The sequence below is a fragment of the Colletotrichum destructivum genome, chromosome 2 (genome assembly GCF_034447905.1).
Source record: "Colletotrichum destructivum chromosome 2, complete sequence".
Classification (NCBI taxonomy): domain Eukaryota; kingdom Fungi; phylum Ascomycota; class Sordariomycetes; order Glomerellales; family Glomerellaceae; genus Colletotrichum; species Colletotrichum destructivum.
Genome location: NC_085897.1, coordinates 4,956,259 through 4,983,798, shown reverse-complemented (window position 1 = coordinate 4,983,798; position 27,540 = coordinate 4,956,259). Strand labels below are relative to the sequence as shown.

The window sequence follows — 27,540 nt, the reverse complement described above, 5'->3', positions numbered from 1 at the left end:
ATGTGTTTCACCAAAGGGGAGAGTTTCTTTTCTTTGAGAGGGATCTGCAGGCATTGGAATCAGAGTGCAGCAGGCTTCAGGCACCATGTGGTTGAGTGAGTAATGCATGGTTTCTCGGTTCAGGAAATGATGACACGATGACCATCGCCTTACTGTCTTGGCAACTTGTCGAGGGGACGTAGATGAACTGGATTGTTTTGGATGTGCCTTTCTGTGAAAACTCTTTCCCATGGGGGGGGGGTGGGTTGTCAAGCATGGATCTCATTGTCCAAGTGTGAGTCTGGCTACTCAAGTTTGCTCCTCTGAAGAAATTTTCACGGATTGTTCTGTGCTTGCATTGCCTAGCTACCACTAAAGCTCCTCTTTCTTGAGGGAACATCCCTTCGACTTCTTCTCGACCTCCTTGAGCGCCACCTTGTACTCGCACCTCGCCTTGCTGTCCCCGTTGCCGCGGCAGGCCGGACACTGTCGGCCATGCACGATGAACTGGTAATGCAGCGCATACTTGATCTCGTTGGGGATGCGGGCGTCGAGGTGGGCCTGCGCCAGCTCCTTGGACGCGTCTTTGGGCCGCCAGCCCCAGAGCCCGGTGATGCGGTAGATGTGCGTGTCCACCGCGAACGCGTCCCTCTTGAGGCAGATGCTCAGCAGGCAGAACGCGCACTTCGGCCCGAGGCCCCAGTAGCTCACGACCTCCTTCACGGCCTCCTCGTCGCTCGCGTTGAAGAGGTGCTGCAGGTCCCACTTCCCGTGGCGCTCCTTGACGTCGTGCAGCAGCCGCATCAGGATCTTGGCCTTGCGATTCTGCATGCCGCCCGGCCGCAGCGCGTCCACCAGCTTGTCCATGCCGCCCTCGACGATGGCCTCGTAGTTGAAGGTCGAGCCGTAGACGGCCTTCATGCTCTTCATCGCCCGCTTGGCGTTGGCCCAGCTCGTCGCCTGGCTGAGGGCCGCCACGACGAGCGCGTCCATGGCGTACGGGTACTCCAGGGACGGCGCGTCCGGGTCGGCGAAGTTCTCGCGCACCACGTCGCCGTGGAGCCTCTCCAGGATGTCGTGCGCCGTCCAGCACTCCTCCGGCGTCGGGCGTGGGAAGTCGGGGTACGGCGACGACGTGGCGTGCTTCGACCACGCTGCGTATTTCTTTTCGGAGAGCGTCTTGGCGGCGGACGGTGAGCCTTCAGTCTGGCGTTGTTGGGACGCGGCCTCGACCTTGACTTGCGGCACAGGCGACGATGACTTCTTGAGCTGTATTTCACTGGTGGGGGTTGGGGAGGTTTCTTCCTTGGCTTCGGATGGGGGGCTGCGCGGCGTCTTGCGAGGACGGCCACGGCCTCTCGTTGTTATTTTCACATCGGAGTCGTCGACGACTTCCTCGCGTTTTCTCTTGGGTTGCTTCATGATGCTGGCCGTAGCCGCCGAGGCAGATCTAGTTTGCATTGTTGCTGCGATGCCGAATGGTTCGATGTTTGACGCTACAACAGTCCAAGTTCTAGAGATGAGTTGATGGGCAAACGATCGAGCAGAGGGAAGCCCGACATGCATGTGGCAGGTTTGTGGTTGACAAGGTTGTTGGTGCTGAATCGATTCACACGAGTTCACCTCAAATGCGTGGCATGATGTGCACTTGTACACGGACGATATCTTCCCCAAACAAGTCCCACTAATCTAATTAGGCAAGCAGGTTGTCTCTAATTTCGGCGCAACATCCGTACAAGACGGACAATTTGACAAGCCAAGTTGTCCGAGGTGAAAATAGGCTTGACGGAATGACGGCATCGATCTCGGTTGCCCCGCGATCTAGACCGCGCCCCGCTAGTGTTCTGATCGCGCTCATGCGCCAGGTCTAATGACCGTTGTCCAGCCATAACCTAGATGATTATCTACTGGGCGGGAGGATCCGCATTGCATTGAGCCTTTAACGATTACTGATAGAACTCTCGTAACCATGCCCTAGGTTTCACGCCAACTCACTGACAGAGAATGGTTTCGTTGCCATGTGCCAGACACGCCAGTACAGCAATATCTGGGCATTCAGCAAAACAGTTGCATTCAAGACCTGTGTTGTGAAGTGTCCAGTGTTGCATCTACCTTTTCCGGAATCATAATACAGAGTAGAACCCATGGTACCAACCAAGCCTTGTTGTGATACTCTGAGCCATGAGTAAATACCCTTGCATCAGGGTCCCAAGTTTGTTTTCGTTGACTGCTATGCTCAGACGTCGGCACACGAGATAAACCACATGTGACTGCTTGTGTCACGTAAACACTCGTGTGCGATTTCGACTCTGTTGAATCCACGTCTTTGCTTGTTAGCCTTCCCTGATGCTCACGAAGCTCAGGCTCTGCGATCAACCCATTTGTAGTTGGAGTAAATTCTCATCTTTTCGGCGGCTTTTCCCGGTAGAGAAACTGTTCACCACTGAAGTAGATAACACGCCGAGACCCCAACAAGGGACTTGATAATCAACACGATGTGGTGGCCAACAAATATTCACCAACCATCTCTCTGTTCACTTTCAAGAAGCAGAGCAGCAATCATTGTCCCAAGCCTAGAATTTCGAATTCATCATGACACATGCATGCTGTTTAATGATACATAGCCTCCATTCAGCTTTCACGCGCCTACTTTGTCTCCTTCCTCCACACAATCATTATTCCGTCCATCAATGTCGTCAATATTCTTATAGGTCGTATCATCATCATGCACAGTGTGCCCTAGTAGTTGTGCTGGACATCGGCGGCATGCTCCTTGCGTGCCACGTACTCCATTCCCTGCGGCTTTCCGGTGTTTGCGCCGCTCTTGGAGTGCTCGGTTCTCTCCTGCTTCGCCTGCTCGGCCATTTGTTGCTTGGCCTCACTCTTGCTGGAGGGGTCCTCTGGTCACGATCAACATTTCTCCGCAGATTGCAAGTGGTCTCGGGCGTACATACTGTAGGTGTCTGTTTGAGGCTGGTATTGAGGCATTTTGACGGGTTTGAGTGATTCCAAGTGGATTTGGTTAACGTTTTGCGACTGCGGGTTGTTGTATTGTTACGGCTTTGGTGTTGTCGAGTTTCAGATAGCCAGGTCGGGGATTCGAGTTCTTTAAGTATGCATTCGTTCGGTATAGTCTCAGCGATCGTGATCGATCTATTTTATGACGTACAGTTGCGTAGTTCAGGCGTCATATCGCGACGAACGTCAATGGTTTCCACTTGACGTCGATGGATGGGTCGAAATGTGGACAATGCGCACGCAGCCAACTGGGGCAGGATTTAGTTGAGCCCAAGAACATTTAGTTTACTCTTCCCTCTATAAATCTCCTTATCCCTAGGCTTTTGGGCGAGATTGTTTATGTGGAGCGGCTCTAAACTTGAGGGCCTGTCATTGATTTCTCAGACTCTCCACGGGAGCCTCCTCTAGGGACTGTTCGGGCTTTCAAAGAATGGGTAACATAAAGTGTTGTGCCAGGCGTTTGTGGATGTCTCCCATGCAATCATGAAGAGTGGCTCGAGGCTGTTTTCAAGTAGCAGGGCCCATGAGGTCGCCATTCGATCGTTCCCGATAGACTCTGTCGTTGCATGCATGGGCAAGAATACTTAGGACCACGATGCCAGAGTGCTCGTTATGATAAATAGATCCGAAGCGATCATCGTTCTCATTCTGGGATTTATCGGCCACGATTCAGAGCTTATAAATGTTGTCGAAAGCTGTTCTGGTGCAACTTACGACGACCGACCACGGGCCGAGGGCGCGTGCGGCACCGGGCCGGCCGCACTACTCCGGCCGGAGCTAGCCCCAAAGTGCGGTTCGGAGGTAGCCTGAAGTGCGGTCCGGAGTGCGGTGAATGTGCGGCGGCCTCCCCCCATTTGCTGACATGCCTCGATGTGCTCCATTCATGCATGCATGGTGCTGTCGGGATTTCCAGTAGCATGGCCAACCAACACCCGCACCTCTTTTACCCAGCCAGTCCGTCGCATGGATATATTCTGTCCAGATCCCACTACCCCTCCGTCTTGCTCAAGACAGTGCCTCCTCTGCGTCCACAACCTGGGCTTTAACACGGCCGACTGACTTGAAAGATTTGATCCAATTCTCAAGATGGAACCCAAATCATCCGATGAGCACGAGACGCAGTCTACGCAATTGCCCATCCTCCGTCCCTCCTCGCAGCACCTTGGACGACGACCCTCGAATACCCCCCGAATCGGCCTGACGACGACTAGTGGCCATCTGAGCGACGGCGAAGAACGAGACTCACTATTTGGAAAGAGGAAGAACGTGCCTCGAAAGCTTGACAGCGAGAAGTGCCAGCTTTGTAGACAACACAAGTTGAAGGTAACCCCCCTTTCCGTCTTCTTCTGAGCTTGGTTAGCCTTTGCCACGAGATGAGCAGTCATTTTTGATGAGACCTGTTCGTGAGTTATCCAGTGCACACCGCAGCCTCGACTGTGGCCACAAAAATGCGATCGGTGTTTGTCAAAGGGCCTGGAATGCTCGCCTGGGGAGATCAAGCGGCGCGCCAGACGACCGGTCATGGAGGAGGAGCAAAACGACGTTGCCTCCGATATCTCAAGCGCGCCGGCGATGCCGCCGAATAAACACAAAACCCCTCGCGAGACTTGGGGCACTGAGGATGTGTAAGTCAGGAACTAGAGTCCCATACTCAACGTTGACTGATGGAAGGCAGCATGAATATCCTCACCGTCGTCCAGCTCCTGAACGGCGAGTACGAAATACACCACAGTCAGAGAACATTACTATCTCGAATCTTCGATCCTCAAACATCGTCCAAGGGTAGTCTCCATTGGGACAGCCCTGCATCCAGCGGGCAGCGACCGATCCCCTACGTCTCAAGCTTGCATCAGAGCCTGCCCCTGCTCAAAGACAAGCTGTCCCTGGCCTTCAAAGCTCGCCTCGGGCAAGGGGGTCTCTCTTCGGTAGACAGAACAGTTCTCGAAGCTGCCCTAGTGGATTTGCATACCGATCTACCGCAACGTCCGATCATGGCCGGCCACGATGCTGTAAAATCGCCTAGTCAGACGCATCTCTGCGACCTGCTCCTCGCGGTGAGATCCCTAGCCTTAGAACCGATCCCGCTTAATCAACTCGCTGGTCTGGCCAGCGACATGTATTCAGAGAACCTGATGAGAAAGTTCGGGCTGTACCATTGGTCCCACGTCGAGCAGGGGTTCGGTCCCGAATGGGCGAAGTTGCTCGGCTACTCCGTCCTCGGGTCGTTTCTCTTCGAAAGCGGCGAGCACTACCGCGAAGCAAGGTCCTATGTCAAGATCTGGATCCACGACGTCGTCGCGAGAGACGGCATGGGAGTTGGCCTCGCAGCAAACGACCTCGCCTCTTTCCCGGCGCAGTCATGGTCTCTCGACAGCTTGGCCTTCCTGACTGACGAGGTCGGACTGAACGAGAAGGATAACCAAGGGCTCTCGTTAATGCACGCCGCGATTCTGGACCGAAGACCAGACATCGTCTGTCAGCTCATTTCACGTGGCGCGAGGGTACCTAATCGGATCCGAGGGAAACGTTTCTCCCTCCTCCACTTCGCAGCAGCGGTCGGATGCCAAAATTGTTATCTCGAGCTGCGCGGTCACCCGGACCTCGCGCCGGCGGAGGAGATCCGGGACCGGGACGGCATGTTGCCGCTGCACGTCGCTGCGCTGCGCGGACATACTCGCGTTGTGGAAACTATCTTGTCGGCGAATCATCAAGATGTAGAGTATGTCAACCGCGAGACGTTACAGTCAGGACAGACTGCGTTGTCTCTGGCCATCGCCTATCCGGAAACAAACGACACGGCCGAGCTCCTCGCGGGTTATGCCGGCGTCGACTTTGTGGTTGATCGAGACATGAACCAGACGGCACTGCACGTGGCGGCGTCCCACAAGAAGTCCTTCTTTTTTCGCGCCCTCCTCTCCATCGTGCCTCAGGGGCTGATCAACGCGAGAAACGAGGACGGGGAGACGCCGCTGCACATGCTTGCTCGTTACGGCGACCAGGAGACCTTGGAGGCGGCCCTGGGTGTTCCGGGGGTCGAGCCAGACCTCGAGGCGGGAGATGGGTCTACGCCCCTCGTCAACGCTGTGATGGAGGCTAGGGCCGGTGCGGTGGAAGTTTTGGCGGTTCGTGGGGATGTCAACGTCGCAGTGTTGCAGCGGCCATTGGAGCCGCCTGGAGTGTCTGCTCTCGATTATGCGAAGCAAATTGTAGAGAGAGATGGCATTCACGTGGAGCATGCAAAGGTGCTGAGATACCTGCGGGAGAACTTCGTAGAACTCGCGGATGACCTCAACGATTACTCGGCATCAGAAGGGCTGGGGGGTGGGACGTGAATGCTACACACAGACGGACGGTCGAGGATTAAGTACGGGCGAAGCGTGTGGCCGAATGGAGCAATGTGTGTCAGAAAACAATTGCTGTGAAGTATATTTCATCTATTCCATTTCACTATAAATTGTACATGATATTTGCCTTAAAATGGCCATAACTCCGAACCTCGCTGTGATGCTGCGCGTGGACTAGGTATCATCTCCATGCATAGGTCCTTATGGTAAGAAATGTTAGCAAGTTGAATGGACAAGTCGAGAAAGGACATACCTTACTGTAATTGCATCAATATGATGTAACGTTTGCGTTGTTTGAAGAGGTTCACCCTCTAAACGGTCTCGGCATTGACAATGTGGATATCCGGTGTCCGATGCGCCGCCATCGCCGTCCGAGCGCCGACGGTCATTGTGGAGCCTCTGTCCGAGTGGATCACGGGAGGCGCCGAGTTTGAGCGTGGCCTCTGCAGATGCGCCGCCACAGGCATCTCGTGGTCGTTGTCGGGGTAGCTCTGTCGGCCTCTAGCGGGACGGTGCCTCCATTTACGCCGAAAGGTTTGCACGACTGGCATGAGGGCGATAAAGGCCGTGAAGGAGGCGACTAGGCCAAACACCAATGTGAGTATCTCGCCGACTCCGACTGGGGGCTGCGGCGACCCAGCTGGGGCCGTGGTGTTTGGGGAAAGACTCGGCATGGAGTAAGCGGTGGAGGTGTATGGCAGCAGCATCGTTCTTGGGAATCCGAGTGAGCACGACCAGCTGGGTTGGCGGAGGTGGAGAATCAGAGAGCATGCCCGGATGATGTATTGAGTTCTGGCATGAGAAGAAGGAGAGTATGGGATGGCTGTCTGGCTTCTTTAAATCAATATCTGCGCTCATGGTGTGTGTAGGTGCGATCGAGGGCTGCGAGGTTTCAAGGTTTTTCTACAGTCACTGGGGAGCTTGCATGGAGGCAGACCATAAGGCGATGCTCATCCGTCGTCAAAACAAGTGCGATAACGTTCGAGGATTTCTTCTTTGGTGGACTGAAGCGGTTTTAAGTGCGATTTGTGCGAAGGCCAATGGAACAAGGTGTCAAGTCTGTCGAGCAGCTTGAGCTCGACCACCAAGTGGCAAGGCGAATGCTTCCAGATCACGGATGCTCAGCCCGTCCAACTGCTACATCCAACCTGCCTGCTCTCATGAAGTGAGTGCTATGCGGAGTGCGGTCAAAAGTGCGGTCAAAAATGCTGACAATATTGTGGACAAAAATGCTGTCAAAAGTGCGTTCAAAGTTGCGTTCAAAGTTGCGTTCAAAGTTGCTTCTGACAAATCGAGGCGAAGGGGCCAGACCAGGGGGTTCTGTAGGCTGGGTGGGATGCTGCCAGTTCCAAGCTTTCGTTCAGGTGCGACGGAAGAGCGATGTGCCCTGGATAAAGTCCTTGATCAGCCAGATATGCAAAGAAGAAAGCGCCCCCTTATCTCCTCCCAAGAGGCTGTGTATGGCGGGAGGCGCAAGCGTGAAAGTGCGAATGTGCGATGCCGGGGATATCGCCACGTTGCCCTGCTCCCCGGTGCATGCCCAATAGCATAACTGAGAAGCACGTCAAGCTGGCGAGCTAATGACGCCGGCTCAAGTGCGATGTATGTGCGAGATGAGTGTCTTCCTTGGTCATAGCACCATGGATGAGCATTTCCTGATCGTCTATTTGTTGCTGCACTGCTCGAGTTATGCAGGTGGCAGCCGCGTATGCAGGCTGCCTCAGCTGGGGCGTCACACTTCTCAAATGCGATAACCAATCATGCAGGTGATGCACTTCAGACCTTACAGTTGAAAGTGTAGTATTGTCTACGGGTCAATGCTTATTTCAGGCACAAGGGTTGATGGTTGAGTGGTCTATATCTTAGCCCGGTTCGCACTTGTCATCGCACCTTTTGCTATAGTCACCGCATGTCACCCTCACTTCTCTCCCACAACTGACCCCTTTAGCAACGTCATTTCGGTCTTTTGTAGGATGTATCAGTTTCCAACCAACCGGCCCCCGTCGCCGGTCGGGTTGTCCGCTTCCGCCCAGTCTTCTCCCAACCCCGGTCCCTTTCCGAGTACCTTCAGGTCAGCGGCGATGCAACATTTTCCGCCGCCGCCGCGGGAGAGTGCGCCGCGCTCACTTGCAATTCAATTTGCTCCTTTGAAACGCAACGTCCCTTTCCCTTGTTCAGGTCAGGATCAGGCGGATCCCCCTGAGCCGAGTCGGCGAAATACCTCGAAAAGAAGGCCTCCGCGGAAGTTGGACAACGCGAAGTGCCAGAAGTGTCGAATGGACAAAGTCAAGGTACCATCATTCTACATGCATCTTCCAGTATCAGTCCCCGCTAATCCATAATACCTAACTCGCAGTGCAGTCCACAGCCGCGCGAGTGGCCCCAGAAATGCGATCGCTGCGCTGGCAAAGGGTTGCAATGCTCGCCCAGCGTCGTCAAGCAACGGGCTAGAAAACAACCACGGTCAAGCCAGCTGACCGAAGCTGGAACCCCCTCACTTAGTCTTGAACCTGAGGCCATATCGGAGAGGATCCTGGCGCCATGTTCCACCAGCCTTGAGACCATAGGGGTGAGTCCTGACGTCGTTGACTTTGCATGGAGTGCTGAGGACGTGTAAGTCAAATAAGGGCATTGTGATTGTTTCAAACTGACATTTTTCAAGGATGAACATCTTTGCTTTCATCGAGCTATTGGTCAAAGAAGAGGATTTCTACCGTAATCAGATGGTATCAGTTCGGAAGCTTTTCAACATGTTGTCGCATGGAGAGCGCTTTGGATATCATCTAACACGACCGCCTACTTTTGACCAATTTGTCAGCGGTCTACACACACCTAGTGAACTCAAAAAAGGATTATTCGAAGTTCTCAGCATGCGACTATGTCGTCTAAAAATAGATTCGCCGGAGGGAAAGCTAATTGTGAGAGCATTAAGTGCCCTACAGCGAGGCTCGGGACTCCTGGACCAGGTGTCAGACAAGACGGTTAGTGACATTATTAAAGATCATGCTGATCGAGCCAATGAAGCGGAGAGCGATATCGTCGCTGGGCTGAGGGCTTTTGCGGACAAATTCGCAAGCGGACTGCAAAGACTGACCACTGGTTGTGGCCTCAGTCTATGTTCAAACAGGGCTTCGATATCCGGGCCCAGTGTGAGGAGATTGGTCCTGGCCTTGATGCTTGGCTGTTTTCTTCGGCAACTGCTGCCAATGTATGGATTACACTGGACCAAGGCCCAAGCCTGCAATGTTGCCAATTACGTCCGCGACGTCATTGTTCGGTGCGACAATAAGCAGGTTGTTATCCCCAGATCATTTTGCACCCCCTATTTTAGTGTCGAGTGGCTGTCAAACTTTTCCTTCCTTACCGACGCAGTCGGTTTCAATGAGGCAGACAACCATGGGCACACACTGCTACATCTGGCTCTCCTGAGCGACGTTCCATCCATGGTGGTTGCGCACTTGTTGAACCTCGGAGCGGATCCCAGTCATAAGGCAACACGAACAGGGCACACTCTCTTTCACTATGCAGCAGCATGTAACGATGAAGTATCTTACATGAAGTTGAAATTACATCAGAAAACAGCGTCTTCAGAAGATACACGGGATGCCGAAGGTCTTCTCCCTCTACATCATGCTGTTCGGGGAGAACCTCATCTCGACATCGTCAAAACCATACTGGCGCACCACTCGGAGAATCCAGGATACGTCAACGAAGAGCAGTCAAACACTACAAGGACTGCTCTGTGGTTCGCTATAAATTCGACAATCGAAGATATGGAGGCTCTCTCCATCGTAGAGTACTTGGCCAGACACCCAGAAATCGACTTCCTAGTCAATCGCTCAGCCAATGAAACAGTACTTCATGTAGTGGCCAGCCGATGGAATATGCTTTATCCACTCGGCCCTCAACTCTTCCGTCTTGTTCTTTCTGTAGCCCCCGAACACATAATCAATCTGCGGGACAGGAAGGGACAAACAGCACTGCATCATTTTGCAAAGGATCGCAACTATCAGGAATTACAAGAAATCCTTAGCACGCCGGGAATCCAGCCAGACGTGCGAGACTATTCAGGCCGAACGCCCCTCATCAACGCTGTGCTGATACTCAACCCTGACGCTGTTGAGGCCCTGGGCAAACGTCAAGACGTCGACCTTCAGGCGTTGTGGGGGCCAATTGAATTCGAGGGAACGGTGCAATCGGTTTTTGAGCATCGGTATCTCCTGTCAACCACAAGCAGGACGGGATCTTGGCGGACGAGACAAAAAGATATTGAGGGTTGGATGGAGGAAAATCTCGACTCCTGGCACCCGAATCTGTTTAGGATTTAATGAGCAAACATCAGGTGGAGTGAGGTCGTTGGGGGACAGAGCACTGGAACTACATTGAAAAGTTGCCTTGCAGAGTTGCTTGAGCATCTTATGCCATACGATAAAATATGTACATCATGCTTTACTTCATATTACACCTGATCAGGATAGAATTGATTTCACACATACAATTCGCCGTTCGAACCCGGTGACTGGCGTATTCTTGGAGTGAGGTAGCGGCTGAGGGGGTACATCAAGAGGTGTGTTTGAGCAGGCTCATAGAAAAGACAGGATACCATAGCGATAGGCTTTCTCTGCCAATGTTGCTTGCCAAAAGACAGGACCATTGCTGATCCAGGTTCAAACCATTACACTGACACAGAACGTCTGATGATTACGTGGGCCACACCAGGAACTCCGGCAGACAGAAACCGGCGACGATGGTTGCCCGGACGGCAGCGAGGTAATCTCGCTTACCAGCCCTCCTCCCGAGGCTGATTGCGAGTTGGTTCGGAGGGCGGGGATCGTACCGGACGAACCCCTAGACGCAAGTCCCACCGATTGTTCTTGGGACGATGTAACACCGAAATGGAAGGTCCAGGGGAACTGGGTGGCGGAGGGAAGACTTGGGAGAAGGGCAGACACGAGGGTTGGGCGGTTCACGGATCATGGCGATGGCGACAGCGCCATAGGTGGTGGGTTTGGTGCATTGACTTGATTATGCTTAGAGAGTTGTTCGAGAAGCCGGCTTGATGGATTGAATGAGTGAAGTCTAGGCATGTCTGGTGTAGTTATGTAGTGTATCACACACGAACCATGGAGCATTCTGGGCTTGATCGACACAGCGGTTGGTGTTGTGATGGATTCTGCACATAGTATCCGTAGTATACTGGGGCAAAGTGTTCACCACGGATGGTGTCTGTCTGTGTCTTTATCGATAATTCGACAATTCGACAACGGGCCGAGGGTCGGATAAGCCACGCGGCAAACGCTTTCCACCGGGGATTAGTCGGACGGAGATTGTCGACGACGGTAGAAACGACAAAGGTGGAGGAAACAATCACGACGGACTGCAACGGAAAGACGAACGGGGAGACAAAGAGGGTAAAATGGCCGGACCGCAGGGAACAATGCAAGCGCGAGTGTGCAAGTGCGCAAAGGAAGGAAAGGCGCCCCCCGGCCCCACATCAAGGGGAACGAGGTTCGGAGCAGAGAACAGGAACGAGAAGCGATGTCCGGGGGAAGGAGGAAGAGGGGGGCAATTTTTGGAATTGTAATTTGGGATAGGGAACGGACGGGCAGGAGAGCACATGGCCGGGCAGGGAAGGCGTCGGTACCGGCGTCGTCCCGTTGGCTGCTTGCTGCGTGGAGAGTGGATCCAACTGGGTCTCAATGGGTACCTTGGCGGGTCCTCCGGCCGAGACTTTGACCTAAGCAGGAAAGGATGGACAGGAACTTGGGAAAACTGGGCAGGGAAGCAGCGAGGGACGAACCGGTCTATCGGGGGGGACGGTCCCTCGGTCCTTTCCTTGCTCAATTCTTTTTCGACTGTTTAGCCCAGTTTGGCCCTTGGACAATTCGGTGGCTTTCCCAACAGGCGGATGACGATGGACTATTGCCGCAGTAGTTTGTATCCGTACCTATGTACCGTACTTGGGATGGAGACTGGATATGGACTGGTTGGGCTGGTCTGGGCCAGGGCTGGATTGGGACAACAATGCCAGTCGCGCATAGCATATGCATGAAGGGCGACATGGACATGGACATGGACATGCCATGCATGCATCGTTCCCCAAGGTTGTGCAAGTGCAATTGAAGGTGCATGAGAACCAGAGGAGGAGGGACGAATGGACGATCTCCCACGACACCCACTGCTTCATCCTGGTCCATTGCACCTTCCACTGGCTATCTGTACCTTGGTACCTCTCTCTGTTCATGCTCCCTCCTGTTCCTGTTCCTGCTGCTCCTCCTCTTGCTGTTGCACTTGCTTGCACTTTCCCGGCCTGGCTCTTCGTTTCTGCACTTCTCCTTCCTTCCTGCCGCCAGCTGCACCTACCCTGCCGTCGTTCCCTTCGCGCGAGTCGCCCAACGTCGCAGTCGTCGAATCTTTTCTCTCGCTCCCCTCCTTTTTTCCCCCCATCCCATTCCCTTCTCAGTCTTGCAGACTTCCATTTCCACACTCACGCTTCTTCCATCTTCCCCTTGACCTTGCCATTCGTTCTTTTCCACACACACTTACAAACACACTCACACCCTCGTCAAGGGTCAAGCCGCCACCGTCAACTCGATCTAGTCCAGCCAGTCCTTTTCTGTCCCAACCAACCGTCTCCCGCTCACGCACGCCATCAACCAACAGACACACAATCACACACTCATACCCCAGCCGGCCCCGTCCGCTCAATCTGATAAACCACCTAGAGGTCCTCGAAGCCCGGCGTTTTGACTCCCTCTCATTCTCTCGCTCCCGCACCGACTCCGGACACAGACATCAAGCTACTCTTAGCTTACCCGCTCCGAATCATTAAAAAACGCCAAAAACACGACGAACAGTCTCCCGATCGCCGCTCATAATAGACAACCTCGGTGACCTTGCCGGCCCAATCAGTCCCTTCGCCCCAACAATAGATCCCGCCGCAAATAAGCCAGAAAAGAAAGGGGGAAACATAAACCACATCCGAGCCACGCCAGAGACATCTGTGTCACACGTTGCGACATTCATTCCGCGCACACCTTGGTTCCCAATAAGCTTTTTCGTCCCATCACTCGTCTTCCTACATTACCTCGTGCATCTGCCACCCACCCGCCAGACACAGACTTCGTCCTTTCGCTGTTCCTGTCGTCCGAAAAGAGTCAATTGACTTTGCCTCGTCCTGCCGTCATTTCAATCCTCTATCGACGCACGCTCCCCCCTTCTCGGCACCGCCTTTTGTAGACACTCGCCCAAAAAAAGACATACTCAAAATGGCTCCCGGCATCATCGAACGTATTCAACAGAAGATTGAGCTCTTCCGTCTCGAGCAGCGATACACACGCCGTCGTCACCGCCGCTCGACCTTCGTCTCCAACGCTGTCTACGTCGATGGCGAGTACGTCTATCAGACTCCTACCTCGACCGGCTCCTCTTCCACCGCCACTACCAACACGAAGGAGTCGACATCACCACGCGTCAATGCTCTCCATCACGCCGAGCCCGCTTCCCCCACAGAGGCCATCTCGTCACACACCGAACCCGGCAAGAAGCGGCTGAGCCGCTTCGCCTCCATGTCTGGCTTCAGTTCCTCCAACAAGCAGAGCCCGGCACAAGATTGGAGATCAAGCCGCGTCAGCGTCAGCGAGATCCGTCGGTAGACCAACTTGGCAACCTCTTCGAAAGGGATAAGAAAAAAAATGGACGAAAAAAAACTCAAAATCAAAAGGTGGACGATGCGCGTGTCAGGACAGCCATCTCATGACGGCGACATGATTACCCTCGGGGCGAGCCTCCGAGGTGCGACGAGGTTTTGCTCAAGCAATTGGCATATTGCTGTTTACGACCATCTTCCGTCACGTCTCTCAGCGGCGCATGTTGCATTTGCATTGGGAGCCCCGTTGTTGTCATTTTGTTCTCTGGAGACGTTGTAGTCGGTTGACACTGCACTGCATCTGTTGCATCTGCTGCATATTTGCATCGGTCACCTAGTATATCACCCGATGTCGCGTGTGAGAATCGCACCGACTCTAGATCTTGCTCGTCTGGATACTCTACACCGACTTGTAATTCGGACTGTTGCATGGGGATAATAGATACCCTTTAGCATGTCGGCGCTGTGCACGCACATTTTCTCCTGTACATATCCAGCAGATTATATGAATACTTTTCTCACACTTCTTCGAATTCGACCTCTCTTGGTGACGACAGCGAATCACTAACCACCCATGACGCGCTTTGGCGAACGCAGGAATTCTGTCGAATCGCAAACGCGTTGAACGCCGTTCCGTGTCTCAGGTCTCAACGTTGAATCGGCAATGATCGCCCGGGGCTTGACTTGGGTGCCACGCGACGGCACGCGAAATATTTGAATGATGGATTCGGACACATTGGCAACGCTTGGCAGTGTGACCCGGTATTGCTGTGGAGGGGCATGAATGACCAGAGGAGCCGACACGGGAGGACGGTCTCAAGCTCCAAGTTGGGCGTAGGATTTGATTTATGGTCGATCTTGGATGAGCTCGGATGAGCTTGGATGAGCTTGGATGAGTCTCATAGGAGAGCTTCTTCTTCACATGAAAAACAAGGGTGCCCCGTCGAACAAGTCGTCCCATGAAGAGACGTAGCCGCCGCGCTCTCTTTCAAGCCCCAGTCTTTTGATCAGACGAGCGCCATCTATCATGCTGACAGTGCCTAGTTCCTCGCCCACCGTCTGCATCCCTGAGCATAGGAATCCTGTGGCGTCTTGGTCGTGATGGACCAGTGCGGAATGGATACCAGCAATGACCATCGGCCATATCACAAACTTGTGCAGCAGCCCCGCGCTGGTAGCGACGGACTTTGAGGACTCGATGGTTCCATGATCTCTTCTTCGCCTGGTTCTCTGATCGAAGAGTACGTGGAGGGACGCGAGAAGCGCGTGGTACGCAGTCATCTCCCTTTCAGCAGCACAGCAGGAAGCCGAATCCTGCAAGTCAATGATTCCACTTGCAGATGTGCCGCCTAGCGATGTAAGGCTGCTGATGGCGTACAAGATGGCAGCGTTACGATACGCTGTCATCAAAGCCACCCAGGCATCTTTGGTCTCGTGGTCTTCGCTAAGATCACTCGGCGCCAGCAAAGCTGCGGTGTTCGTCGATATCTCAGCAGCAGCCCATTGGGTAGGAGACAAGCCATCGAGGTGGTCCAGGATCGCGGACAGACCGTCTGTACGTAGTCTTGCTTTCGCAAACAGCACGTTTTGTGCCCGGAGCACGTTGATTCGGATCAAAACCTTGGCCAGTTGGTTTGGTATCAGCCGCCATGGGTTGCAACTGTCGAAACCAGAGTCATGGAACATTGACGCATAAGACGCTGAACGCGAGATGATGGTCTTGGCAGTCACTTTTGTGAGACGGTGTGTGGTCATGCCGAATATGTCCAGGAGGGCAAACTGCTGTAACAGTCGGCACAGCTCCACGTCCATCCTCGCAGCGACCTCCAAGCCGCCGTGGGCTTGGACCAGACTCCATGCCCCGTCGACATGGGATTGCCAGGGAGCGTACGCCGAGAATTGGATCTGTTGATGATTGTTGGCCATGAGAAATGACACACGTCAAGGAGTCAAGGGTACGCCGTTACCTGGGATGAGAGCATCACTATGATGCCGAGAAATATGCTTGGGCCAAAGTCGTCTGTCAACCCACCAGGTTGGTATCTGTGCAACTCTTCGCCCAAAGCCCTGAAAGCGGCAGCTTGAGATGCAAAGTGGACGCACTTGAAATCTCCCATCCGTATCAAGCCCAAAAGGTCTGAGTCTCCTGACGCGGCCGCCTCCGACCTCGCGTGAGAGCGGGCAACGAACCTCGAACCGACACGATTGTCATTTGCTGCGAGCCTGAAAAGGACCGAAGGCTCGCCGCTGACGTGTCGATGTAGTGCCGCAATTGAGATGTACGCATTTCTCAAGTACACGGCGAGCTCGCCAACTTGACGCGGAGACACTTGGAATGGGCTGCGTGTTGTCGCGTACGGCACCAGATCCGGGGCAACTTTATGATTGTCTGCGAGGGGGGGAGGGGATGCCACAGCATCAGACCACTGTTCGTAAACGGATTGCATCTTACCCACAGTACTCAATGGCGTCGGCGGCTATTCTCAGGTGCATCTCGGAGCCGGCCGTCCTTGGCGATCGGCACACGATGCCGAGGACGGAGGCCGGGGCAGAAGGTGACGACGTCCTTGTTTCCTTGGGATCCCGAATCCGCACGACGCCCTTGTTGGTTAGGACCAGGGGATCCCGCCATGCTACCGGTTTCTTGTCACCGTAGCCGGGGCAATGGACGTCTGCCGCGAGGCATTTGCGGCATGACGGCAGGGAGGAATCGCAGCGTAGGCGCCTTTTGCGGCAGCGCCAGCATTGCGGGCCGAGGCTCATGCTGGGGATAGGACGGATGGATGTGTGGCGGCGGAATGGGTTGAAGAGCGTCTCCGATTCACCAAGGCGCGACAGCAACATTCACACGGAGGCGCAGCGTTTCAAAGAGTGCATTGCAAGTTGCTGTGGGCAGAGGAAGGTCGGTTGGACTCACGGCAAAGTATCCGTTGTGCGCGTTGTCTGCCGAGAGCTCATCGGCGGTGGGACCGTGGGCGGCGGAGTGCGGCAGCGGCGATGTCGGCCTCCGAAAGGTGTCTGTCAAGTTGACAGTTGCCTATTCCGGAAGCCGGCGTTTTCTGCTTGTTCGATGAGTTGAGGCTTGGAGATTAATGGCCATCTGCCGGGCCCGGATGCCAATCTCTCGTGAGGCTGATTCACCACATTTTGTGTCAAGAACGCCTTACCTACTGTTAAAGACCTTGCTTCACCTTGAGCTGATGGGATGGCTTATTGTCCTCGGCCAGTCATCGCTGCGAAACCTCATAGAATCTATCTACGCGGTATTTGCACTCAGTACCGACATAGTCAGGCCGAACGGATCATCAGCCAAGTCTCTTGACTTTGTGGCTTTGCAGGACGCCAACACTTGGCCTCATCTCATCTCCCTTGGTTCGAGGGGGGTGCGCAATGGTTGTGAGGAGATGGGGGGGAAATCCTCGCCGTGTTTTGCTTGGCACTCCTCTCGAAAGACCGACGGGTTTGAAGTCGACATTGCGTCTCAACAAACACGGTTCGAAGTCGACAACCGCCGATGATTCTTCTTCTTCTTCTTCCTTTCCGGAATCCCAAGATCCTACGGGAGGTTGCGAGACACCAACCACTCTTTTGGCCCTTGCATGCCTTATTTATTTCCGATGTCTAGACCAGGCGGGGGGCGCACCCAAAGACGTCATCGGGTTCGCGCTCCCTAAGCTGGCGGTGTCAAAAGGAGGAGCGACAAGAATGCCAACCGTCAAAACGGTGCGCCTCAAGACCAGGCACAAGCGCCAAGAGGAACCCAGGCCAGACCAGGCCCGGCTCCATGTCCAATTGACGATCGTGTGTGTGTGTGGGAGAGCAAACCCGCTTGGCGGTGTTGGCGCGTAGTGGCGGCGTCACAAAAAACACCAAGCCAATGGGGAGGGTGGGCGCCAGAGAGAATCAGGGGTTTCTGACAGCGACAAACTGTCACAACAAACACGGCGTTCTAGAGTACTATGGAGAGTGCGTGAGTGGTCAGTCCACCCACCCCCGGCAGCCTTCAGCCTACAGGAATTATCGAGAACGAACCGCGGAGAGTTTTTCCCTAGGGCGCTCTCGGCTCTGCTGCACTGCCATCGTCGCCCGCCGATTCGACCGAGTCGAGACCGGGGGGGAGGACGTGGGCGAGCGGGCGATTTGTCTGGAGGCGAGAGCTTCACCTGATTGACCTGAAGCATGCATAACCCGGGAGGGCAAGTGGGCAAAGGAGGAGGTGGTGGAATGGGGGGATAGTGGATAAGGCAGCAGGAATTGATTTCCACCGGTTCGTCCAAGGTGGTGGAAGGATTTTCGGATTCTTCCCCATCGTGTTGTGTTACGACTCGCTCGCTGGCTTTTGTGCAGTCAGCCTATCGACGCGCCCCTCTCGCCCTCTCGCTGCTCCCCTCCCCGGTCTGTGCAGCTAGAACCGATTTGTCGATCCGAGGGGATTGCGGTGGAGTTTATGTTGGGTCTCCTCCCCTTGTCGAGCAAGGAGTACAGGCAGCGTGTGGCAGCAGCAGCAGCAGCAGTGGGCGAGAGAAAAAAGAGAGAGAGACTGAGACTGAGTGGCATGTCTCGTTTCAAGGGTCTTGGATGTCTCGGCGATTTCAGGGGTGGGGGGGCGGACGACCTGACGAACTGGATGTGATGATGTTTGGGGCAGTGCAAGGTGAGCCGCTATGTGAGAGGAGAGGGAGAGTAAAAGTTTAAGTGAAGACGGGAGTGACGAGCTTATGTGAGGGGAGCTAAGGCAAGGTACGGAGTACAGAGCGTCGGTACTCTGTACAGACAGAGTACGAACACCGTCCACAACCCATTATTTCAGCTGGACAGGGACGCAAGGGGGGGTGGTGTGCCGTGCTCACTCACAGGTTCATCCCCTTGAATATTCCCTACTAAAGCCTACCTACCTAGATGATGAGCGAACGGCTGGCTCGGCCCGTGTTGGTTTTACTGGAGAGTTGAGTTGACACTTTGCTTGACAGGACAAGCGGTTCGTCCTCATTCTCTTTTGTTTTCTTTGGGCGAAGAGAGAGAGAGAGAGAGAGAGACATAAAGCAACTCTTGGACAGTGTAGTAAGTCCACTTGCACTTGCAACAAGCTTGCAGCAAGCCTTCAACAACTATGAAAAGTCTCATTCAAAGCAGCAGAAACATGTCTTCCTCTCTTCTCTTCTCGTCTCTCGTTGGCCGGTCTTGGAAACCCCACCGCGAAGAGCTGCTTCGCCTCGCCTCCCGAAAGAAGTCCCCCCCAACGTCGTGTCCCCCCGTCCATCTGTAGCCGCGTATAGAGAAATTGCATGCACCAAACGGCAATTGGCACCTTGGCAAAGATGCATATGGAGCCGATTTGTGCGACCCCATATCCCATATCCCCTATTCCCTATCCTCATCTTGAAATCTGGACCACTCATTCATACATTCATTCATTCATTCATACCATCCATACCTCTCTTTCCCCCGTCTCCCCTCCCTCTCTCACTCACTCCCTCCCTTAGTCACTCCCTCTCAGTCCGTCACCCCTCCCGGCACCCCCCTTGATCCAAAAGCCTGGACGTCCCGACCCGATCTTCCGGCGATGAGAGAGAGAGACAGACGTCTCTTGAATAACTCTCCTTGAACGCGATTGACTTTTCTTTTCGCCTTGTGTCCCTCCCCTCCCCCTTCCCGACGAGCGACCGGACTAGACTGGACTCTAATGTCGCATTTCGAACGAAGCTTTGAAGCTCTGAAGCTCTGATTGCGCCGCCGCCGCCGCCGCCGCCGCCGCTCCCACTCGGTCCCTTTGAAAGAGTCTTTTCCCAACGCCGCATCGTTGGAAAGAGAGCAAGAGAGAGAGGGCGAGAAAGAGAGAGTGTGTGTTTGAGAGAGACAGAGACACAAGTCGATAGCCAGTCAACATCGTCTTTACCTAGCCATTCGTTTCCTCCCTTCCCGTTCAATTCTTTCGTTCAGTTCAGTTCAGTTTAGGGGGTCGTCCGTCGCTCTTTTGGGACCCCTCCCTTTTCTTCCACAACTAGTAATTCCCGTAAAAAAAAAACACCCGTTCGACTCGGGACGGAACCGCCGCCGCCACCCCCCCCCGTGTCAAGTCATCGTGAGTCGACGGAGCGAGCGTGTCATGTCAGTCTACTGACTCGGTTCACTTTTCCTTGCTGACGGACGCTGCGCGACAAACAGTGAATAGTCTCTGACCCCGATTCCGAACCATCGACAAAGACGACGACATCGACGACATCGACGACGAAGACGACAACGACGACGGCGATCACGACGACCACTACTACTACTTGATACAACTCCCACTACTACCACTACTACCACCACCACCACTAGTACTACAGCTACTACCCACGATCCTTACTTCACAATGAAACTCACCGCAGTCGTTCCCTACCTCGTCTACGTCTTCTCTCTCGCCGCCTTCTTCCCCTCGGCCGCGTCGGCCGAAAAGATCCTCCAGTCGCTCTCACTCAACAACTGCCAGAAGGAGTCGGACTTCTCGGCCAGCCTCTTCAACGTCGTCGTCTCGGCCAACAATGGCTCCGTCACGGCCAACGTGGCCGCCGTCGTGTCGGTCGAGGGCAAGGCCGTCTTCGACGTGGCGCTGCGCATCTACGGCTTCGAGTACATGCGGCAGGTCATCGACCCGTGCACCGCCAACCTGCAGGGCCTCTGCCCGATGAAGCCCGGCAAGATCGACATGGAGTTCTCCTTCGACATTGGCGACAAGCTCGACGCCGTGCCGGGTATCGCCTACACCATCCCGGACCTCGACGCCACCATCCGCGCCCTCGTCAACCTCACCGACACGGACGAGACCGTCGCCTGTGTCGAGGCCGACTTCTCCAACGGCAAGACCGTCGACCTCGTCGGCGTCAAGTGGGCCACCGCCGTCATCGCCGGCCTCGGCCTGGGATCCGCCGGCATCATCTCCGCCATGGGCCACTCGGACGCCGCCGCCCACCTCGCCGCCAACGCGCTCTCGCTGTTCGGCTACTTCCAGGCCCAGGCCCTCGTCGGCCTCAGCGGCGTCGACATGCCGCCCATCGTCCAGGCCTGGACCCAGAACTTCCAGTGGTCCATGGGCATCGTGCGCCTCGGCTGGATGCAGGACCTGTGCACCTGGTACCAGCGCGCCACCGGCGGCGAGGCAGCCCGCCTGCTGGACTCGGTCCGGAGCGTCTCGGTCCAGGTGTCGAAGCGTTCCGTCCCGGGCCCCGTCCGCCGCGGCCTGCGCGCCCTGGCCCGGCGCGCCAACATCAAGCTCGAGAACGGGTCCTACATCGTCTACGGCATCCAGCGCGTCGCCTTCCGCGCCAAGATCGAGACGACCAACCTGTTCCTGACGGGCCTCATCGTCTACTGCGCCTTCGTGCTCTTCACCGTGCTCGGCGTCGCCGCCTTCCGCTACGGCACCTCCATGGCGGCCAAGAACAACTGGACCCGGCGCGACCGCTTCCTCGAGTTCCGGCGCGACTGGAAGACGACGCTCAAGGGCATCCTGTTCCGGCTGTGCCTCATCGGGTTCCCGCAGATGGCGGTGCTGTGCCTCTGGGAGTTCGTGCAGGCCGACTCGCCGGCGCTCGTCGTGCTGGCCGTCGTCTTCTTCTTCGGCACGCTCTTCACTCTCATCTGGGCCTCGTTCAAGGTCATCCGCATCGCCAAGCAGTCCATCCTGACGCACCAGAACCCGGCCCACGTGCTCTTCTCGAACCCGGCCATCATCAACAAGTGGGGGTTCCTGTACGTGCAGTACCGCGCCTCGGCCTACTACTTCATCGTGCCCTTCATCGGCTACGTCTTCGCCAAGGCCGCCGTCGTCGCCTTCGGCCAGGGCGTCGGCGTCGGCCAGGCCATCGCCCTCATCATCCTCGAGGCCGCCGCCCTCATCGCCGTCAGCGTGCTCCGCCCCTTCATGGACAAGCCGACCAACTCGTTCAACATCTCCATCTTCGCCGTCAACTTTGTCAACTCGGTCTTCCTGCTCATCTTCACAAACGTCTTTGGCGCCCCCGGCATCGTCGTCGGCGCCGTCGGCGTCGTGCTCTTCGTCGTCAACGCCGTCTTCGCCCTCGTGCTGCTGCTCATGGTCCTCATCTCGAGCGTCCTCGTCTTCTGGCGCGTCAAGGGCAAGCCGCCGCAGCAGCCGTCGCAGCTGGTCGACCCGGCCGTCACGGGCAAGGGCGACCGCACCGAGAACAAGGGCCTCCTGGACCTCGACGAGGACGAGGCCGGCGGCGGCGTCAGCCGGAGAGATTCACTGCGCTTCGCCGAGAAGGCCATGGAGGGCGGCATGAGCCAGCACAGCCTTGGCAACAGCAACAACAACAGCAGCACTGCCCTGTACCGCCCGCCGACCGTTACCGTCGCCGGCGGTGGCGGTGATAACCACGAGCTCTCGGTGCTCCCGTCGCCCGGCGCCCGGTCCGCTGTGAGTCCGTCGGTGCCTATGTTCCCCGTGGACACCTCGATGCGGCCGCGCACGCCGGTGACGCCGCGGTCCCCGCACGGGGACGAGTACCCGCCGAGTCCGTTTGCGAACCAGATGGGCCAGAATATGCACGAGTTCCGGCAGCAGAACAATAACAGGTGAGCTCCCCGTCATGCCTCTCTCGCTCTTACCTTCACTCTCACCCTCACTCTCACCCTCACTCTCACCCTCACTCTCACCCTCACTCTCACCCTCACTCTCACCCCTACTCTCACTTTCACTCTCACTTTCACTCTCTTGGGGACCCCCAGCTAACACCCACCGTAGTCCATGGCAACGCGGCGCCGGTTACGATCACTAAACCACCCATCACCGTGATCAATGAGGGTTCTGATGGCCAAATTTTCCTTTTTGTATTACTTAGTTCCTGGTCTACCTACTCAGGCATTTTATCCACATTAGACTATCTTGTCAGGCGCACCGGGGGGTTCCTTGGGGCATCATTGCTCACCTGTTCTTTATTTTCCCTCATGTCTTCCTTGCCAGCGTTGCATCATCCAGCGGGATACATCACCATATCATGTGCAGTTAGATAATTGACAGATCTAATGAATGTTCCTCACACGTCCCCCCTCCCTCCGGTCTCGTCGAAGTCGGCCAACAATGCCGCCCCATTATCAGCGAGATAAGGAGCGACAACGTACATGAATGCTGATCACGTCTTTGTTCACCCATAGGCTACGGGAATAGACGTACTGACCGCAACGAAAATCTCGCAGGGATGAGCCATGGTCCCCCCTCTCTCCCCCCTCCCCGCAAATAGGAAATCGACTCCATCCGCAAAAGTCTTGGCCACGAAAGTCGCCCGATCAGGGTTAGCGCCGCCGAAGCCGACCCCGGAGATGGCTTCAGTCGCCGAGTGCGCTCTGTTTTTGCGTGGTTCTTTCGGGCTCGCGCATCGTCGACGAGAGAGATAAGCTGGCCTTTTCGTTCCGATCCAGCAAGGATGCTTACTCGGTGTTGTTGTTCGTGGACTGGCTCCGCTCCGCTACACATGTCGATGCCCGAATTTGGTCTCGTCGTAAAGTACTATCCGGGACCCGTTTCACGGTGGGATCGTGGGAGACCGAGTTGATGAGATAAGGAAGCGGCAGAGACCTGGGTGTAACCTGCTTGAATACTTGTTTCTTGTTATTGTTTCCTGTTTCCTCTCGGGCTCTCCGGTCCGCGGGCCCGGGGACGTGTATATAACCTTGTCGTGGTGCCGCCTCGGATGGACTTACACGAGGACAGACAAGCAGTGAGCATCTCTCAAACAAGCTCTACGCCCAGCTTTCATCACCTCTTTCACTAGACTTTGTCTTCTTATTCCTCGAAAAGATATCAAAACCTGTCTCCAACCAGTAGAGATGCGATCCCAGACCACGGCCCTCGCCCTCGCCGGCCTCCATCTTGGAGCGGTCCTCGGCGCCGGCCCTGTCCGCCCCGTCATCCGAGCAGACACCAACCGCGACGGCATTCTTACCGAGGCCGACGACGTTGACAAGGGCCTCTGGATGCCGGCCCGCGGCGCCATCTTCCTCCCCAACGTCGGCGACGCCCATGGCCGGTGTGCTAACACTGACCTCCGCGGCAATCCGCTGAGCAACCACGAGCTGGCGGCGTGCCACGACGCGTCGGGCCACCTGCTCCTCGAGCCGTCCCTCGTCGCCCCGCTGGCGACTCTCCCCGTCAACGTGGCCGACGATGCGTTCGCGTACGTCTACGCAACGCCGGACGCCGCGGCCGATAGGGTCCGGTTGTTCGTCAACGACTACCAGGACCGCGCCGGCGAGACGGCCGCGTGGCGGTTCGTCAACCCGGAGTTCCGCTTCAGCTCGACGCAGCTGCGCGCAGGCATCGCTCTAGGCATCGACGGGCGGGAGTTCGTGACAGACGCCTCCGCCTGGGACGGCGTCGTCAGGGTGCGTTTCGACCTGTACGCCAACAACACCGTCTTTTCGGACGCCGTGGAGCTGAAGGTTGCGCCTGTCCTTACGCACCACCACCTGCAACGCGTCGACGAGCTCGTCACCGTCGCGGCCAACGAGTCGGACCCTGTGCAGCTCGCGTTCGTCGAGGGGCTGGACCGGGCGCGCCGGGACGCCGGCCTCGCCGCGCCGCTGTACCTGTTCAACCAGAGCAGCGACATCTGGGCGCAGGACTTCTTCGAGCCGGCGTACGCGAGTATGCCGGGCCCGGACGGCGGCGTTGTGGCGGTGCGGATCATGCTCCGATCGGCGCAGTCGACGCGGACGGGCGGTCGGCAGGTGTTTGAGCAGCTCCGGGGCAAGGGCATCGGCGGGTTCCAGCCGGCGGACGGGAGGAGGCGTGGGTTCGGGCACCGGGAGATCAACTCGTTCGGCAACGTCGAGACGATCCCGCCGTATACGTCCAAGAGCGGGATCAAGTACCCTGCCGGGCGCATCATCCAGGGTGAGTATGGAGGGAAGAGAAAGAGAGCGTCCCCTTGTGTGATATGATTAGAAGGGGGATAGTTTGGCTGACAGGGAGACACACACAGGCAAGCACTTTGGCGAGTCTCCGGCCGAGGCCATGACGGCGTTCCTCGAGGGCCAGCAAGTGCAGACGCCGCTGATGCTCGAGGCCGGCTGGCTCTTCATCGGCCACGTGGACGAGTTTGTGCAGTTCTTGCCCTCGAACGAGACGGGGTTGGGCTTTACCATCGCCATTGCCGATACTGTCTCCGCGTTGGAGGTGTTCCGGAACGTTTCCGAGGCTGGAAAAGGTAAGAAATCTTTCTCAAGTCCAAGAGGAAGTAAGGGGGAGGTCGAGTAGTGATGAGCGTACATTAACATATTCATCTACCCCCACAGGCGGCGTCCGCGCCATCTCTTTTGACGGTAACGTCGGGGACGTCTTCACCCTTACCCCCGGCGAGCTTGAGACGACCGTCGACGAGGTCCTCACCAACGAGACGTTCCACGCCGTCAACGCCTACGCGCAGAAGCACATCGAAGCGAACCTCGAGACGCTCCTCGCCGAGATACCGCTGGCGCGCGAGCACATCGTTCGCGTGCCCGTGCTGTTCAAGGACGCCAACTTCCCCTCTGGCCTCTTCGCCCGCTCCCCGGACGGCCTCCCGCCGCACACGGACACGGTCATGCGGGACGAGCGGCTCCTGCTGGCGTTCAGCCCCGCCGCTATCAACGGCATCGTGATCGGGGGCCACTACCTCAGCCCCAAGCCGTGGGGCCCCGTGGTGGACGGTGTGGATCTGCTAGAGGGCGCCGTCAGGGCGGCGTACAACGCGGCGGGGATGGTTGTGAGTTTCGTGGACGATTTTCTCTCGCATCACGTCGGCGGCGGGGAGATTCACTGCGGGTCGAACACGCTGAGGGAGACGGATGTGAAGTGGTGGGAGTGAAGCGGTGTGCTGTGCGAGGGAGACAGTGAGAAAGAGTGAGACGGTTGCTTGGTGGTGTTAGTAGATGATGCGTCACCTCCCCCTCCTCTTCTTCTCGAATGAGGCTATGAAGGCGCTGAGAGAGATATAATATCATAATGTAGTGGTTGAAGCAAGAGATATCTAAGTACATTTGCGGAGACAAGAACCAAGAGAAATAGACGTAACATCAGACTACCTACTACACCTCTCTACCCAGCGCCCGCTCATACTCCTCGGGGAACGCGGGCTCGGGCCGGCTCCCGTACGGGATGATCCTCACCATGTGTCTTCTCTCGCCGTCCCGGAAATCCGGCACGGCGCTGTGCGCGACGCTGCGCTGGTCCCACACGACGACGGAGCCCCTCTCCCACTTGACGCGGCAGCCAAAGTCGAGGCTCCGGATGTGGTTGTGCAGGAAGCCCAGCAGCGCGTCCGATTCCTCGGGAAGGAAACCCTCGACGCGGCGCGCAATGGTCGGGTTCACGAAGAGCGCGGGCGCGCCCGTGACGGGGTGGCGGGCGACGAGCGGGTGCGTCGTGGAGACGGCTTCGGCGAGGGCGCGCTCGGCGCCGACGCGGGCGACCTCACCGACGGAGGCCGAGGTGTGGAAGAGGCGCAGGCCGGCGAGGGTGGCGCGGAAGGCCGGCGAGAGGGCGGCGTAGGCGGCGGTCAGGGAGGTGAAGGCGGTGTCGCCGCCGCCCGAGGCCGGCTGCTCGAGGACCCAGAAGAAGGTGGTCGAGGGCACGTTGGGCGTGAAGGTCTGGTCGACGTGCCATAGATCGTAGGCCGCGCGGGGGCCGAGGAGGGTTCGGAGATTGCCTCTGTGCGGGGTTGGGGGGTTTGGTAGTGAGCGTGAGTTATGTTTATACATGGTTTGCTTCTGTGTCATTATGCCGTGGACTTACGCCTTTTCGTCTGCGTAGACGACATGGAACTCGGGGCCGGTGCCTTTGGGGTATCCCATGGTGGGATGCTGGGGAGAAAGAGGGTGGTCAGATGTTCAGCATCGCGAGATATTCAGTGAGTCTCGTGGTGTGTTTCCCCCTCCCACTTGGACGGGAGGGGATCAACCTACCTGGTGAAGAGGCCCATAATGCCGCACAATCTCCCTCTGCTTGTCGAAGCCGGCGTCGGCAAAGTCTTGATCTCTCTGTGACACGGGTTTTCGTCGTCAACACCGAACCAAAAAGGGAGAACTGCTCTCTCGGAATCGACCCACAAACACAAGAACCCCCCTCTCGGCGGCCAGCAGGGCGACCTCGTCCAGGCCGGCTTTGGATAGCTGCGTCAGCTGGACGCCCCGGACCTCGGACCCCACCCGGGGCGTGATGTTCTCCACCACGGCGCCGGCCCGGAGGAGGGACGGCTTGGTGGCGTCGGCGCGTCTCCCGGGCTCCTCGGCCTCGAAGTAGGGGACGTCGACCGTCGGCTGGAACCCGTCGGGCCGCGTGGGCAGGTAGGCCGGGTAGAGTGGCTGGGACGACATTGTGAATGACTCGGCTCGGTGGGTGGAGGATCGAAGAATTTGTCCTGGTTTTTTTTGTGAATAGCCAGAGCACGCAATATGTACGTCTATACTTGTAAGCCGCCTGGCTGAAAGCTGTCACGTCCTTTCTTGTCGATATAAGTATCTAGCTAGATTCCTACACCTAAGCATAATACATACTACCGGAGATAAAGCCGC

General features: G+C 56.4%; 11 protein-coding genes across 11 annotated transcripts; 6 read left to right on the top strand and 5 right to left on the bottom strand.

Moving 5' to 3' along the window:
• Window positions 1-351: 351 nt before the first annotated feature.
• Window positions 352-1,440, bottom strand: CDEST_03723 (Putative HhH-GPD domain, DNA glycosylase, helix-hairpin-helix, base-excision DNA repair; the record flags this gene model as incomplete). The annotated part of the gene is made up of 1 exon (XM_062919882.1): window positions 352-1,440. One exon carries the CDS (start codon window positions 1,438-1,440, stop codon window positions 352-354), a length of 1,089 nt encoding a protein of 362 aa, XP_062775933.1.
• Window positions 1,441-2,718: 1,278 nt separating this feature from the next.
• Window positions 2,719-2,967, bottom strand: CDEST_03722 (uncharacterized protein; the record flags this gene model as incomplete). Its single annotated transcript, XM_062919881.1, has 2 exons — window positions 2,719-2,879; window positions 2,934-2,967. The coding sequence occupies 2 exons, from the start codon at window positions 2,965-2,967 to the stop codon at window positions 2,719-2,721; spliced, it is 195 nt and encodes a 64-aa protein (XP_062775932.1).
• A 1,116-nt stretch (window positions 2,968-4,083) lies between these two features.
• CDEST_03721 (Putative zn(2)Cys(6) fungal-type DNA-binding domain, ankyrin repeat-containing domain superfamily) lies at window positions 4,084-6,329 on the top strand (the record flags this gene model as incomplete). Its single annotated transcript, XM_062919880.1, has 3 exons — window positions 4,084-4,320; window positions 4,414-4,622; window positions 4,673-6,329. The coding sequence occupies 3 exons, from the start codon at window positions 4,084-4,086 to the stop codon at window positions 6,327-6,329; spliced, it is 2,103 nt and encodes a 700-aa protein (XP_062775931.1).
• Window positions 6,330-6,652: 323 nt separating this feature from the next.
• CDEST_03720 (uncharacterized protein) lies at window positions 6,653-7,048 on the bottom strand (the record flags this gene model as incomplete). The annotated part of the gene is made up of 1 exon (XM_062919879.1): window positions 6,653-7,048. The coding sequence occupies one exon, from the start codon at window positions 7,046-7,048 to the stop codon at window positions 6,653-6,655; it is 396 nt and encodes a 131-aa protein (XP_062775930.1).
• Window positions 7,049-8,314: 1,266 nt separating this feature from the next.
• CDEST_03719 (Putative zn(2)Cys(6) fungal-type DNA-binding domain, ankyrin repeat-containing domain superfamily) lies at window positions 8,315-10,669 on the top strand (the record flags this gene model as incomplete). The annotated part of the gene is made up of 3 exons (XM_062919878.1): window positions 8,315-8,632; window positions 8,698-8,954; window positions 9,004-10,669. 3 exons carry the CDS (start codon window positions 8,315-8,317, stop codon window positions 10,667-10,669), a joined length of 2,241 nt encoding a protein of 746 aa, XP_062775929.1.
• Window positions 10,670-12,495: 1,826 nt separating this feature from the next.
• Window positions 12,496-13,305, top strand: CDEST_03718 (uncharacterized protein; the record flags this gene model as incomplete). Its single annotated transcript, XM_062919877.1, has 1 exon — window positions 12,496-13,305. The coding sequence occupies one exon, from the start codon at window positions 12,496-12,498 to the stop codon at window positions 13,171-13,173; it is 678 nt and encodes a 225-aa protein (XP_062775928.1). The 3' UTR covers window positions 13,174-13,305.
• Window position 13,306: 1 nt separating this feature from the next.
• On the top strand, window positions 13,307-14,758 carry CDEST_03717 (uncharacterized protein). The gene has a single exon (XM_062919876.1). It carries the CDS (start codon window positions 13,610-13,612, stop codon window positions 13,994-13,996), a length of 387 nt encoding a protein of 128 aa, XP_062775927.1. The 5' UTR covers window positions 13,307-13,609; the 3' UTR covers window positions 13,997-14,758.
• Window positions 14,560-16,752, bottom strand: CDEST_03716 (Putative zn(2)Cys(6) fungal-type DNA-binding domain, fungal transcription factor; the record flags this gene model as incomplete). The annotated part of the gene is made up of 3 exons (XM_062919875.1): window positions 14,560-15,894; window positions 15,957-16,366; window positions 16,446-16,752. 3 exons carry the CDS (start codon window positions 16,750-16,752, stop codon window positions 14,908-14,910), a joined length of 1,704 nt encoding a protein of 567 aa, XP_062775926.1. The 3' UTR covers window positions 14,560-14,907.
• A 2,658-nt stretch (window positions 16,753-19,410) lies between these two features.
• CDEST_03715 (Putative ML-like domain, transient receptor potential channel Flc/Pkd2) lies at window positions 19,411-23,027 on the top strand. The gene is made up of 3 exons (XM_062919874.1): window positions 19,411-20,071; window positions 20,155-22,566; window positions 22,736-23,027. Exons 2-3 carry the CDS (start codon window positions 20,345-20,347, stop codon window positions 22,767-22,769), a joined length of 2,256 nt encoding a protein of 751 aa, XP_062775925.1. The 5' UTR covers window positions 19,411-20,071; window positions 20,155-20,344; the 3' UTR covers window positions 22,770-23,027.
• A 790-nt stretch (window positions 23,028-23,817) lies between these two features.
• On the top strand, window positions 23,818-25,835 carry CDEST_03714 (Putative protein-arginine deiminase; the record flags this gene model as incomplete). Its single annotated transcript, XM_062919873.1, has 3 exons — window positions 23,818-24,883; window positions 24,972-25,226; window positions 25,285-25,835. The coding sequence occupies 3 exons, from the start codon at window positions 23,818-23,820 to the stop codon at window positions 25,833-25,835; spliced, it is 1,872 nt and encodes a 623-aa protein (XP_062775924.1).
• Window positions 25,836-25,921: 86 nt separating this feature from the next.
• Window positions 25,922-27,342, bottom strand: CDEST_03713 (Putative TauD/TfdA-like domain, taurine dioxygenase TauD-like superfamily; the record flags this gene model as incomplete). Its single annotated transcript, XM_062919872.1, has 4 exons — window positions 25,922-26,677; window positions 26,762-26,829; window positions 26,932-27,006; window positions 27,076-27,342. The coding sequence occupies 4 exons, from the start codon at window positions 27,340-27,342 to the stop codon at window positions 26,056-26,058; spliced, it is 1,032 nt and encodes a 343-aa protein (XP_062775923.1). The 3' UTR covers window positions 25,922-26,055.
• Window positions 27,343-27,540: the final 198 nt, after the last annotated feature.